The sequence below is a fragment of the Tinamus guttatus genome, unplaced genomic scaffold (assembly GCF_059628265.1).
Source record: "Tinamus guttatus ecotype Peru unplaced genomic scaffold, ASM5962826v1 Tinamus_guttatus_pri_ptg000332l, whole genome shotgun sequence".
Lineage (NCBI taxonomy): Eukaryota > Metazoa > Chordata > Aves > Tinamiformes > Tinamidae > Tinamus > Tinamus guttatus.
This window is the reverse complement of record NW_028288866.1, coordinates 2,029,581-2,043,434: the sequence shown is the minus strand read 5'-3', so window position 1 is coordinate 2,043,434 and position 13,854 is coordinate 2,029,581. Positions and strand designations below refer to the sequence as shown.

The 13,854-nt window shown below is 58.9% G+C and overlaps 2 protein-coding genes across 2 annotated transcripts; one reads left to right on the top strand and one right to left on the bottom strand.

Annotated features, from left to right (window-relative positions):
- Positions 1-92: 92 nt before the first annotated feature.
- Positions 93-4,392, top strand: LOC104567543 (protein-arginine deiminase type-1). Its single transcript, XM_088529514.1, has 16 exons — positions 93-184; positions 706-886; positions 953-1,025; positions 1,093-1,154; positions 1,240-1,357; positions 1,926-2,051; positions 2,181-2,359; positions 2,443-2,546; positions 2,632-2,743; positions 2,828-2,935; positions 3,135-3,283; positions 3,380-3,524; positions 3,641-3,734; positions 3,806-3,885; positions 3,953-4,081; positions 4,159-4,392. Exons 1-16 carry the CDS (start codon positions 93-95, stop codon positions 4,390-4,392), a joined length of 1,986 nt encoding a protein of 661 aa, XP_088385640.1.
- A 2,425-nt stretch (positions 4,393-6,817) lies between these two features.
- On the bottom strand, positions 6,818-13,854 carry RCC2 (regulator of chromosome condensation 2). The gene is made up of 12 exons (XM_088529513.1): positions 13,519-13,854; positions 10,857-10,950; positions 10,432-10,575; positions 10,204-10,335; positions 10,021-10,109; positions 9,625-9,739; positions 8,991-9,157; positions 8,719-8,899; positions 8,533-8,638; positions 7,373-7,445; positions 7,210-7,287; positions 6,818-6,932 (listed from the first exon to the last, which is right to left on the bottom strand). The coding sequence occupies exons 1-12, from the start codon at positions 13,852-13,854 to the stop codon at positions 6,828-6,830; spliced, it is 1,620 nt and encodes a 539-aa protein (XP_088385639.1). The 3' UTR covers positions 6,818-6,827.

Genomic DNA, 13,854 nt, shown 5'->3' with positions numbered 1-13,854 from the left:
CCGGCCCGGAGGTGGGATGAGGCCGGGCGCCGGCTTAATCCCCTCCCCGGGGCTTTATAAGCGCGCGCGGGGCGCCGCGCGCCCGCAGCGACATGGCCCAGCAGCGCCTGGTGCAGCTCTCGGCGCAGCGCCCCACCAGCACCGTGTGCGTGCTGGGCACCGAGCTGGCCGTCGACGTCGCCGGGTAAGGCGGCCCCGCGCCCTCCTCATCCTCTGCCCGGCTCCGACCGGCCGGGAGCAGGAAGGGCCTTGGGAAAAACAGCTCGCCTGGGGCTTAGCGGTGCTTTCCTGGGAGCTGCTCAGTGGGGAGGGGGGAAGAGGGCACAGAAGGAAAAGCAGCTTTTGATTTGCAAAGTTTTCTCTAATTTTTATTTTTTTCAGTATTTTAAAAATTTCCAGTATTTCTTTCCAACTTAATTCCAAAAACCTCTGAGGAGGCAGGCAGGCTGCTGCATCCCTCTCCTTGCGTCCCATGGGGGACAGGGCTGCGCGCTGGGCAGTGGGGTGGAACCACTTTCCCCTATTACTTGGGAAAAGGGGGATCGACGCTTCCTTGCCCGGCTTTGCCGGGGTTTTTCCGGGGCTACGGAGCTGGTTTTTCCCCTTGCTGCGGGGAGCGGCCGGGCGGGCGCGCGGGGGATTTACGGGCACCCGCGGGCAGGTCGGTGCCCGCCGCCGCGTTGAGCCAGGCGGCGCGGGGTGCAGGGCAGCGCCGCGCGGCGCCGCCTCCTTCCACGCGCAGGGCACGGCCGGCGTGAAGCTCTACGTGGTGCACGAGGGCGGCACGGCCAAGCTGCCCTCCAGCGTGGCCCGCTGGCCGCTGGCCGCCGGCGTGGAGCTGCTGCTGGCCATGGAGGCGCTCAGCAAGGACGTGGGCGACGAGAAGGTGGGTGCCCGGCGCCCGCGGCGCCCCGCGCGCCCGGCCCGCGCCGTGACGCTCTCCCCGCCGCAGCTCCGCGTCTCCTACTTCGCCGAGGACGGCGGCGTGCCCCTGGGTCGGGCCATGCTCTACCTCACCTGCGTGGGTGCGTAGCGCCGCGGCGGGCGGGCGCGCGGCCCCCGGCGCCCGTCTGAGCCTCCCTCTCCTCTCAGACGTGTCCTTGGAGGCCGACGGCAGCCGCAGCGGCGCCCCGGGCCGCACGCGGGGCGACAAGGTGAGGGGCGCCGCGCGTGGGCGGCTCTGCCGCGGGGCGGGATGGGGACCCACAGCGTCCGACCGCGCTCCGCTCTCACCCGCAGAGCGTCTGGACCTGGGGGCCCGAAGGCCACGGAGCCGTCGTGCTGGTGAACTGCGACCGCGAGGAGCCCGAGGCCGCGCGGCGCCGCGGCGAGGCCGCCGCCACGCGCTCCTACGAGGGTACCTGGAACTGCCCGCATCCGCGCTCGAGCATTTGTGCATCCACGTCTCAGCGTTTTTGCATCAGCCTTTTTGCACTGGCCTTTTAGCATTTTTGCAGTTTTGTGTTGAAGTTTTAGTGTTTTGGCATCCACACCTTAGCACTTTTGCTTTTGTTTCTTTTTTTAACAAACATTATCGTGTTTTTCCATCAACTTTTCCACATTTTTGCACTGGCATTTTAGCATTCCCAACACCTTTTTGTGCAGCTTGGCATCCAAGTCTAGGCATTTTGGGACCTTCGTAGAGCACTTTTGCAGTCACGTGATTGAGTTTTTGCATCAGCATTTCTGCTCTTTGGCGTCTTGCTTTTTTGCATTTTTTGAATTCCCCTTTTGCTTCTTGCATCAGCACTTCCAACTTAACAGCAATGAGCATTTTCAACTGCTTTCCTTTTATTCCTTCTTCCTCTCTGCATGTTTTCCAAGGAGCAGGAGGGGGCCGTTTCCAAGAAATCGGGTCCCTGGGGGAGGCCAGTGGCAGCCCCGGGACTTTGCAAGCCCCGAGCTCGGCGCTCCCTTTCCCCTAGATCTCAAGGACATGTCGCAGCTGGTGCTGCACACGCGAGGTCCCCGCGCCATCTTCGCCGGCCACCGGCTCGTCCTCCACGTGAGCTACAGCGACGCCGACAAGCTCGGCGTTTTCTACGGCGGACGTGAGTCCCGGCGCCACAGCCGGTGGCCTTTGCTCCTTCCCCGCTCCCGTGTCCCTCCGTGCTCGGAACCCTGCACCCGAGCATCCCTGGTTGCACCTCCCTATTGCTGACACCTTGTCCCCCTGGCAGCTGGCCCCTCCATGGAGGACTACAAGCACGTCCTGGGCGGCCAGAAGCTCTCGTATGCCGTGAAGCCCAGCAGGCACCACGAGGAGAACGTCTTCTACGTGGAGGCACTGAGCTTCCCGGACGCTGGCTTTGACGGGCTCTTCTCCTTGCACGTCACCCTCCTGGACAGCACCGAGAAGGTGCCGGCGTGTGGCCACCACGGGGACAACCCCCGTATCCGCAGCTCCCGCCGTGCCGCGCACCCATGGCACCTCTTCCCCAGGGCTCGCTGGAGACACCCGTCTTCACGGACACGGTGGTTTTCCGCGTGGCCCCTTGGATCATGACACCCAACACGCTGGCGCCCGCTGAGGTCTATGTGTGCAGGTGGGTGATGCCACCGCGGTGGGGGGCCATAGTTGGGGTCCCCTCTCGGCCCCTTTCCACCCTGCTGTGATGCTTTCCCCCGCAGCGTGGCCGGCAACCAGGAGTTCGTGGTCGCCGTGAGCGCCCTGGCGCAGCGTGCCGGCTGCCCCGTGACCGTGTGCCCGCAGCTGGAGAACCGCCACGACCGCTGGATCCAGGTGGGCCCCCGCCCCGGAGAAACACCCCCCAGAAATTGCCCCCTGCAGTCAGATGCTCCAATGGGATTTTCCGCCCTCCACCAGGATGAGATCGAGTTCGGCTACGTGCAAGCCCCTCACAAGACCTTCCCCGTGGTCTTCGACTCGCCCCGTGACGGGGGGCTCAAGGACTTCCCAGTCAAGCGCATCCTGGTACCTGGGTCCTCCTCCCACCCCACATCCCACATTCCCATGGTGGCACCTGGTCCCTAGTCCAGCTGGCCCTTGGGAATGGATCTGGGGACAGGAAGGCAATTCTCAGGGTGAATGAGGTGCTGGGTGGCCCTTCTCAGGGTGGAGGTTGACAGATGCTGAGGACTGTTTCCGAATCCTGGTCACCTCCGGCTCGTAGGGCCCCGATTTCGGCTACGTGGCCCGGGAAGCGCCGGAAGGCGCCTCCGGCCTTGACTCCTTTGGGAACCTGGAGGTGAGCCCGCCGGTGACGGCGCAGGGCAAGGACTTCCCGCTGGGCCGCATCCTGGTGGGCAGCAGCTTCCCCAGGTGAGAGGGGCGTCCCTGAGTGGGGAAAGCACCGCGGCGCCTTCCTCCCCCGGGGCCAGCCCGGCTCCTCCTCCTCCTCCTCATCCCTCCTGCAAGGTTTGGCGGTCGGAGGATGGCCAAGGCCGTGCGGGAGTTCCTGGTGGCGCAGCGGGTGCAGGCGCCCGTGGAGCTCTTCTCCGACTGGCTCTCCGTGGGCCACGTCGATGAGTTCCTCACCTTTGTCCCAGCTCCCGACCGGCAGGTGACATGTCCCCACCACCCCCAGGGGCCATGACATGTCCCCACCACCCCCAGGGGCCATCGTGGCTCTTTGTCTCTCAAATGCCTCCTCATGAACTCTCCAACATCTTCCCGCAGGGGTTCCGGCTGCTCCTGGCCAGCCCCAGCGCCTGCTACCGCCTGCTCAAGGAGAAGCAAGAGGAGGGCTACGGCGAGGCCACCATGTTCGAGGGTACGTGCCCGTGCGGGGGGACAGCTTGTGAGGGGACCAAACCCACCCATGGGCGCTCTCGGCCTCCCCAGGGCTGAAGGGGGTGGCCAAGGTGAGCGTGAACGAGCTCCTGGCCGACGAGGCGCTGCGCAGGTTCAACGCCTTCGCCCAGGTGAGGGAAGGGGCTGGCGCGGGCGCCGAGGGGGGACGCGGCGCCCGCTCAGCGCGCGCCCTCGCAGAGCTGCGTGAGCTGGAACCGCGCCGTGCTCAAGCGGGAGCTGGGCCTGGCTGAGCGCGACATCATGGACGTGCCGCAGCTCTTCCAGGGGGACGGGCGCGGGGGCGCCCGCGCCTTCTTCCCCGACATGGTGAGCGCCGGCGCCGCGTCAACGAGCCGACGCGGGGGCGGCCCGCGGTCCCCGCGAGCGTCCCCTGTCCCCCGCAGGTGAACATGCTGGTGCTGGGGAAGCACCTGGGCATCCCCAAGCCCTTCGGGCCCGTCATCCACGGCCAGTGCTGCCTGGAGGAGAAGGTCCGCTCCTTGCTGGAGCCCCTGGGGCTCAGCTGCACCTTCATCGACGACTTCTTCTCCTACCACGCGCTGGCCGGCGACGTCCGCTGCGGCACCAACGTGCGCCGCAAGCCCTTCTCCTTCAAGTGGTGGCACATGGTGCCCTGAGGTGTCGTCCCTGCCGCGCTGCCATTGCCCCCGTGAGGCCTCCCCGCGCCGGCCTCCCCTCCTCGACCTCCCGCTCCGGCCTCCCCGTGTTGGCTGGGACAGGGGAGCCCAAGAGCTCAGGGAGGTTTTGGGCCCGGAGAAGCCGCTTGGCGGCTGCTTGGTGCCCTCTAATGGCTACAGAGATGGTGGGAGGGTGGAAAGGGGGGAAGTAGTAACAGAAGAAAAAAGATTTAAAGGGTAAAAAAAGAATAAGGGAAAAAAAATGGGGGGGAAATATTAAGGGAAAACAATGAGGAGAAAACAACTTGAGGTGGAAATAACTTGAGAGGGAAAATGGAGAGGGAAAAATTATGGGGAATAATCAGGTAAAAAGTTAACGTTAATAAAGGGAAAAAATATTAAGGGGAAAAATACTAAGGGGGAAAAATTAAGAGGAAAAAAAGGAGGAAAAAATGAGGGGGAAAAACGAGGGGGAAAATGAAAAAAGGTTAAAAATAAGGTAAAAGGGGGAAAAATATTAAGGGTGGAAATTTGCGGGGAAAAATGTTTAAAAAAAGGTGAAAAATTTTTAAGGTTAAAACTTTTTAAAGGCAAACAAATTCAGATATATTATAAAAAGATTTTTAAAAAAGTCTAAAAAAGATAAGAATTTTAAAAATAACATTAAAAAGTTAGATTTAAGAAACTGGAAGCTGGAACGCCCAGGGAGAGGCGGGCACGGGGGCTGGATGCGACGGCGGCGGACGGAGCCCAGCGGCGAACGACGACGGCGGCGCTTTGTTTTAAACATTTACTCCAAGAAATATATATATAAAAAAAGAAACAAAAAATAAAAAATAAAACAAAACACCGTGAGAAGAAACAGCGCTAAACCGGGGGCCTTTTGCCTTGCCTGAAGCAAAACCCCTTCTGGGATCCTTGGATTTTATTCTTTTTTATTATTATTATTTTGAGCCCCTTCCTCCTTCGCTCACCCAGGATTTATTTGGGGGGGTGAACATGGATTTTTTTCTTTTTTAGATTTTCTATTGAACCCCCCCTTTCCCGAGATTCCTTCCTCTGAACAGGACAGCGAGCAGGAAAGGGCTAATATTGCTAAAAAGGCCCCGGAGCCGAAGGTGCAACTTCTCCGCCCGGCTGCTCTCCTGGTCCTGGAAGATTTTTTTTCCCCACACATTCCCCCCTCCCCAAAAAGACAGAAATACCCCCAAATACCCCCAAAGGAAATGTTAAAAATTGAAAAAAAAAATATTAATGGTTTCGGTAAAGTCCTGCAAGGCTCCCGGATCGGCGGCGGGAGCGGGAAACCGGTGGCGTCGCCTCCGCGGGAAAAGGCACCTCGGTTCTCCAGCACAGTGCGCGGCGCGGCCGCGGCGGGGCAGCCAGGGAAGGGGACGGGAGGAAACGGGGAGAAGGAAAAGGGAGGAAAAAGGGGGAAAGGGGAGGGAAAGGGGCGGAAGAGAGGAAAAGGGAAGGGAAGGGGAAGAGGGGGGAGAAGAGGGGAGAAAAAATGGGGGGAAGAGGCAGGAAGTGGGAGAAAAGAGGGGAAAAGACAAGGGAAGGGGGAAACAGGAAAAAGGGGGAAAAGACAGGGAAGGGAGGGAAAAGATGGGGAAGGGAGGGAAAAGATGGGGAAAAGGGGGAAAGAATTAAAAAAGGGAGGGGAGGAAGAATAAAAAAGCGGGGGGGGGCAAGAAGGAAAAAATGGGGAAAAAATGGAAAAAGGGGGGAAAAAGAAAGCCAAACCCTTGCACCAAGCTTCAGGGTGCTGCTCTTCATACCTGAGAACCCCCCCAGGATGGGCGGCCAGGATGCAGAAAATGTTTAAAAAAAAAAAAAAAGCCACCTGGCATTTTATATATATATAATTTTTCTATAATTTAAGGGACGCCCGCTGCTGTTTAACGCCACGTTTCCTGGCAAAGGGGCTCGAGCCTCCTCGCGGCCCTGAGACTTGGCGGCAGGGGGGGAACCGCCGCAGAGGAGCTCCCTGGGCCCCCAAAAACCCTCTGGGCAGGATTTGCGTCCGTCTGTCCCCAAAAACGGGTGACATCCCCCCCTCTTTACCCTCCCTGTGACATCGGAGCACCCGAAGCCCCAGCCACCCTCGCGAGATGTCCCCCCCAAAATCCCGTGGGAACGGCCGCTTTCCCGGCTGCCCTGAGGGAAAACGGGGATCTGGCCGGGGGGGGTGGTAAAAAAATAAAAATAAAAGAAATCTCCATCCATCTGTCCATCCCCTCCCGCATCCCCCCAACCCTGCCAAATAAAAAGAATAAAAAATAATAATTATTATTAAAAAAAAAAGCCTGTGTCTGCCGCAGGGCCCTGCTCCGGGTGGGATGCGCTTCCCCCCTGCCCCGGGAGCCTCCGCTTTGGAAAAGGGAGGGAGAAGTCGGGAAGGGGGTCGGGAAGCGGCCCCCGCGGCGGCGGCCTCACAGGGTGCGCGGGTTGTACTCGGGCAGCTTCTTGAGCCTCTCCTTCTCGGCGTCGCTCTCGTCGCGCGCGATCACCAGGGAATGGGAATAGCCCATGGCCACCTGGGTGGGGAAAAAGGCAAAAAGAAAGGCAAAAAAAAAAAAAAAAAAAAAAAAAAAAAAACAGGGAGCTTTTTCACCTCCCCGGCTCTGTTTCCCGCAGCTGGGAAGCTCACATTGGTGTCTCAAGTGTGTCAGGCCTCAGCACACCCCCAGGCAGGTGGTTTTGTGCCCCAAAACAGGGGGGAAAAGCAACGAGTGAGAGCTCAGGGACTGCGGCGGGGAGGTTTTCCTGCCCATTCCCAATAAAAGCCGGAGCCGGGCCAGGCAGCGGCCTCACCTGCTCCGTGTAGATCCCGTCCAAGGTCTTCACCTCCTGGGCCGCCGTGGACGACTTGGGCTTGTGGTCGCCGTAGCCCTGCGGATGCCGTGAGCGGGAAAATCCCGCATTCCGCTGCCTCCATCCCATCCTAACCCTCGGAACGTCCCGGGAAGGCCCTTACCAGCTCCCCGAAGGTGGGCGACGGGCCCCAGCTGATGGTGCTCTCATCGGCCGCCACGATGATGCTGCTCTTCCTGCGAGGATAAACATAAATTTGGATTTATACGGATAATATAAGGTAATATATGTAATTATCACATAGAACATAGAAATATATTAAAGCATTTTAAAGTTGTAATTTATATAATATGTTTTAAATAGAACACATAATATTTATATATATGTTATATATATAATTAAAATATTGAGCCTCTTGGGCAGGACATGGCCAAGCAAAGGGGCTCGCATGAAAGTGGCTCTAATATAAACCTGGTACGGGAAAAAGGTGGGAGAAGGATGTTCCCGCAGGACATTCCTGTCCAGGCACCATAATTTAGGTGGAAAAGCAGTGATTTTGGGTATGTGGGGGGTGAGCGGTGATGCCCTGAAGACGAACGCCTTCCCAAGCCTGGAGAGCCGCAATCAGCAGGGGGACGGAGCAAGTGTCAGAAAAGATGTTGGGAAAAGGAGGGTTTGGGGGAGGTTTTATTGTATGGGAGAGAGTGGGATGTTGTACGATACAACGGGATGGGATGGGATATGATACAGCACAATACAGTGGGATGGGACAGGACATGATGGAATGGGATATGATATGATGGGACTGGTAGGGTGCAATGACATGGGACACAATGGAATGGGATGCAATGGGATGGGATAGTATGGGACAGAACGGGATGGGAGACGATGGGACACAATGGGACGGGACATGATGGGATACAGTACGTCATGATACGATGGGTGGGACAGGACAGGGGACGATGGGACTGAATACGATGGGACGGGACATGGTGGGACGGGACATGGTGGGATGGGACAGGACAGGGGAGGATGGGACGGAATGCGATGGGATGGGACATGATGGGACAGGACGTGATGGGACGGGACAGGGTATGATGGGACGATGAGATGGGACACAATGGGACGGGATGCAATGGGACGGGACGGGGTACAATGGGATGGGACAGGACGACGGGATGGGACGGAATGTGATGGGATGGGACATGATGAGACAGGACGTGACGGGACGGGACAGGACAGGGTACGATGGGACGATGAGATGGGACACAATGGGACGGGATGGGACAGGGATGCGCAGGCGCGCGGAGCCGCAGCGCTCACCCGCAGGCCAGGCTGCGGATCCGCCAGCCGCAGAGGTCCTGCACCGCCTTGGGGTACATGGTGGACTCGCGCGACGTGTTGGTGGCTCCCCAGAAGAAGAGGCCTCCTGCGGGGCACAGAGCGGTGGGTGGCCCGCGGCGCCCTCCCGCCGGGCACCCTGACTCCGCGCGTGGACGCCGGCCCGACCTGTCTCGCTGACAGCGAAGGAGCAGGTGTAGCCGGCGTAGATCTGGGCGGCCCCGCGGCCCGGGAAGTCGAAGAGCTTCACGAGTCGCGGCACCATCTCGTCCTTCTGCTCCGCGTGGCCCAGGCGCCCGTAGCCGCCGAAGCCCCAGGAGAAGACGCGTTTCTGGGAGTCCAGCACCAGCTGCGGGAGAACCGGACAGCCTTGGGGCTGAGCGCTGAGCCCGGGTGCAACTCGGTGCACGCGCGACGAGAGGCCAGGACGGGCGCTTTACCGTGTGGTTGGCCCCGCAGGCCACGTCGCGCACCACCACGTTGGGCACGGGCAGGATCTGGCCGTCTTTGGTCTTCTCGATGAAGATGGCCACGCGCCGGGGCACCAGCTCGCAGTCGTACTCGATGCGCTGCGCCCGCGCGATGAACTTGCCGTCCGAGTTGTGCCCTGCGGCGCGCGGCGGGGAGAGAAGAGAATAAAATAGACATAAAATAGAAGAAAAGATAGAATAGAACGTAGAACAGAATATAGAATAGAACAGAATTTAGAATAGAACAGAATTTAGAATAGAACAGAATTTAGAATAGAACAGAATATAGAATAGAACAGGGAAGGGAAGGGAAGGGAAGGGAAGGGAAGGGAAGGGAATAGGAATAAAATAGACATAAAATAGAAGAAAAGATAGAATAGAACATAGAACAGAATATAGAATAGAACAGAATATAGAATAGAACAGAATATAGAATAGAACAGAATATAGAATAGAACATGGAAGGGAATGGAATGGAAGAGAATTGGAAGAGAATTGGAAGAGAATTGGAAGAGAATTGGAATAAGAGGGTCAAAATACATATACACACACACACACACACACACATATCCACTTGTTTTTTCTCCCTGTCATGGAAACATACCCAGCTGGCCATACTCGGGGCAGCCGAAGGAGTAGAGGTTCCCTTTGCAGTCCATGATCATGCTGAACTCGGCCCCGCAGGCCAGCTTGGTGATGGGCTGCCCGTTGTACATGATCTGCAAGGGACGGAGCCCAGAGCTGGGAAAGGGTCCCTGGAGCCACCAGGAGATTTTTCCAAACCCTCTCAAACTCAGGGAGGATTTTTTTTCCCCAGGGCGCTTCTTGTTTTGGTTACAAGAAAGAAAGAAATCCATTAAAACAAACAAAAAATCCATTAAAAAGCAGCAACACGAGGGGCGAAGGCGGCTGCATCCTGCTCGGCCGCAGCTTTTTGACTCGAGACCCCAAAAGATAAATAAATAATAAATATTTCCTAAACAAAAAGGGGGCGTCTTACCTGCGTGGGGCTGGGCACGGCGTCTGTCTGGTTCCCGAGGCCGAGTTGCCCCATCTTATTCTCGCCGAAGGCAAAGACGGAGCCGCTCTCTGCAGGGGACGACGACGGGGTTAATTTGGGGGCGAGGACGGCTCTCGCCCCGTCCCCGCGCCGCCACCGTCCCCGCGCTGTCACCGTCCCCACCGGTGAGGGCCAGCGTGTGGTTGCGGCCGCACGCCGCCAGCACGATGGCCTCGCCGCCCAGCACCTCGATGGGCCGCGGCGCCTCCACGCGCTTCGTGTCCCCGTGGCCCAGCTGCCCCTTCTCATTGCGCCCTGACGGGGGAAAAAAAAGTCATTTTTTTTTACCTAAAAATAATAACAATAATGTAAAAAATCCCCCAAATTGTTATTTTTAAGGGGGTGTCTCACCCCAGCTCCAGAGACGCCCCTCGGCGGTGATGAGCAGGCTGTGAGCGGCGCAGGGACCCGACACCACCGTGCGCACCTGGACCCCCGCGAGGCAGCCGTAGCGGTGCGGCCCCCACAGGTTCTGGCCCAGGTTGCGGTAAGCCACTGCGGGGGACAGGGAACAAAAGAGAAAAATATAGATTTTTTATATTTTTTTTTGAATACGGAAAAAAATATATATATATAGCAATAGGCAATGAAAGCGGGAAAAAGAAAAAATATATATTTAAAAAAAATCATTTATAAATAGCATTTATATATCAAATATATGTATTTATATTTATTACATCTTTTTATTATTATACCATTAATATTACATCTCAATCACTATATATCTATTCTGTGAATATACATATATATATTTATTATAAATTTCTGCCACCGACCTTGCTGCTTAGGCACTTCTTTGCGGCCGATCAAGTCCCAGTTGGTGGCTCCAAAAATCAGCAGCTGCCCCCGGCACTTGGAGCCTTCAAGTTTCTGCAAATGGGGAGAAAGAGCAAGGGAAAATTCCCATTGGCTTCCTTGGAGCCACGCGGAGCGGCACCAGGGGCTTGCCGGGAGAACCGGGTTTATTCTGATGGGATTTTGTAATTCCCCCCGGGAGAATCGTGGAGGGAAAGGTCGGCAGAGCTCCCGTTTTCTCTCGCGTTTCCGAGTGCCCTGCCTGGGGCTCCCACGGGAAAACCTGGGCGGAAGTTTCTGTGTGCCCCCACACGCTCGTGAATCCTTTATATTAATTTTCCATTAATCCTGTTTATCCTAACATTAGCAGGCTGTATTTTTTTTCCCACCAACCTATCTCCAAATGACTCTGTCACAGGAAAAATACCCACAGGAAAACACCCGCCGGACGGGATTTTGCATGGCGGGCGAAAATTATCCCGGTCCCTATCGGGACGATGCAACTTTGTTCCAAACCGGAGCGTTTTTGCCTCTTTTTGCTCAGCAGGGAGTTAGAGGGAGCTCTAAACTCCATGCGGAAAAGCGGAGCGGCCACCGGAGCACCAGGACGGAGGAGCCGGCACGGGGTGGGGGGGGCGCATGCGCAGGGACCTCTGGCTCCTGCCGTACATTGGAGCTGGACATTTTCCAAGCGGGTAGAAATTCCCACCGGGTCCAAATTGGGTCAAATGCGGGGGAAAAAAAAGAAAGAAAGAAAAAAAAAAAGCTATTTGGGGGGGTTTTTCCATTGGGTTTTTTTTTTGGCCCAAATGAGGACAAAGGATGAGGATGTGATTGGGGGAGGGAAAATTTGGGGGGTAACTTTGGGGGTTGCAATTATGGGGTGCAGTTAGGGGGTACAAAATAGGGGTTGCAATTAAGGGGTGGGACTTTGAAGGGTGCAATTAAAAGGTGCAGTTGGGGATGAAAATTAGGAGGGTGCAATTTAGGGGGGCAATTGAGGGGTGCAACTTCAGGGGTGCTTTAGGAAGCGCATTCAGGGCATGGAATGGGGGATATATTAAAGGGATGCAGGGGGGTGCAGGGCAAAGGGGCAGAAAAAAAGGTGCTGCAAAGGGGCAAATGTGGGGTGCAAAGAGGAGGTGCAATGGAGGGGTGCAATGAGGGAGTAAAATGGGGTGCATAAGGGTGTGCAATGAGGACACAAATTAGGGGGTGCCTTGAGGGTTCAGGGAGGGCCCAGTGAAGGGGTTCATGGGGGGGACATGAAGGGATCCCTTAAGGGGTTATAATAGGGTGCCCAAAAGAGTGCAAGGCGGGGGGGCCTTGCAGGGTGCACGGAGGTGCAAAGAGGAGGGGTAAAATGGGGTCCATAAGGGGTGCAACAAGGGTGTGCATTGGGGGGGAACTGGGGGGGTGCAAAGAATGGGTGCATGGGGGCTGTAAGGGGGGATGTATGGAGGGGGGTGCAAGGAGGGGGTACATAGAAGGTGCATGGAGGGGGGTACAAGGAAGAGGCCCATGGGGGGGATGCACAGAAGAGTGCCTGGAGGGGGGCGGCAAGGGGGGGGGGTACAAGGGAAGGGGTTCACTGGGGGTACACGGAAGGGTGCCTGGGGGGGGCACATGGAGGGGGGTACAAGGAGGGGTGTTCTCAGAGGGGAGTGCAAGGAGGGGGGTGCCTGGAGGGGGGTGTTGAGAGGGTGTTTGGGGGGGAGTGCAAGGAGTGGAGTGCCCGAAGTGGGGGGTGCCCAGAGGGGGGTACTCAGAGCGGGGTGCACAGAGGGAGCCGCATGGAGGTGAATACACGGAGGGGGTGCACAGAGGGGGGTGCTCGGAGGGTGCCTGGGGGGGGTGCACGGAGGGGGCTGCATGGCGGTGAGTACAAGGAGGTGAGTACAAGGAAGGGGTGCACAGAGGGGTGCTCGGAGGGTGCACGGAGGAGGGGTGCACGGAGGGGGCTGCATGGAGGTGGGTGCAAGAAGGGGGGTATCCAGAGGGTGCCTGGGGCGGGTGGTGTCCGGAGGGACCCGCATGGAGGTGGGTGCAAGGAGGGGGTGCACAGAGGGGTGCTCGGAGGGTGCTGGAGGGGTGCACAGAGGGGTGCACCGAGGGGGGTGCCTGGAGGGGGCCGCATGGAGGTGGGTGCAAGGAGGGGGGTGCCCGGAGGGTGCCTGGGGGGAGTGCCCGGAGGGGCCCGCATGGAGGTGGGTAGAAGGAGGGGGTGTCCTCAGGGTGCCTGGCGGGGGGTGCCCAGAGGGGCCCACATGGAGGTGGGTGCAAGGAGGGGGGTGTCCAGAGGGTGCCTGTGGGGGGGTGCCCAGAGGGGTGCGCGGAGGCGCCCGTATGGAGGTGGGTGCAAGGAGGTGAGTACAAGGAAGGGGTGCACAGAGGGGTGCTCGGAGGGGGGGTGCGTGGAGGGGGGTGCACGGAGGGGCCCACATGGAGGTGGGTGCAAGGAGGGGGTGTCCGGAGGGTGCCTGGGGGGGGTGCCCGGTGGGGACCGCATGGAGGTGGGTGCAAGGAGGGGGTCTCCTCAGGGTGCCTGGGGGTGCCTGGAGGGGCCCGCATGGAGATGGGTGCAAGGAGGGGGTGCCCTCAGGGTGCCTGGGGGTGCCGGCGGGGCCGGCTCGCGGGGCTCACCACGCGCTCCTTGCTGTGCTCGGGCTCGCAGATGACCACGGCCGCGTGGCCCCGCGCCGGGCCCCCCCCGCCGGCGTTGGCGGCGTTGGCGGCGGCGAGGGGGGGGCCGCCGCCGCCGCCGGCGCGGGGGGGCCGCCGCGCACCGGGGCTGCCGTCCCGCGGCCGCCGCTCCCGCGGCGCCTCCTCGTCGCTGCTGCTGCCGCCGCTGCTGCCGCCGCGCTCCGGCCGCCGCCGCGGGGCCGCCGGGCCCGGCCGCTTCCGCGGAGCCGTCGCGGGGGCCGCGGCCGGAGCCCAGGGCGGCCCCGCGGCCGCCGCCGTCGCCTTCCTGCGGGGCAT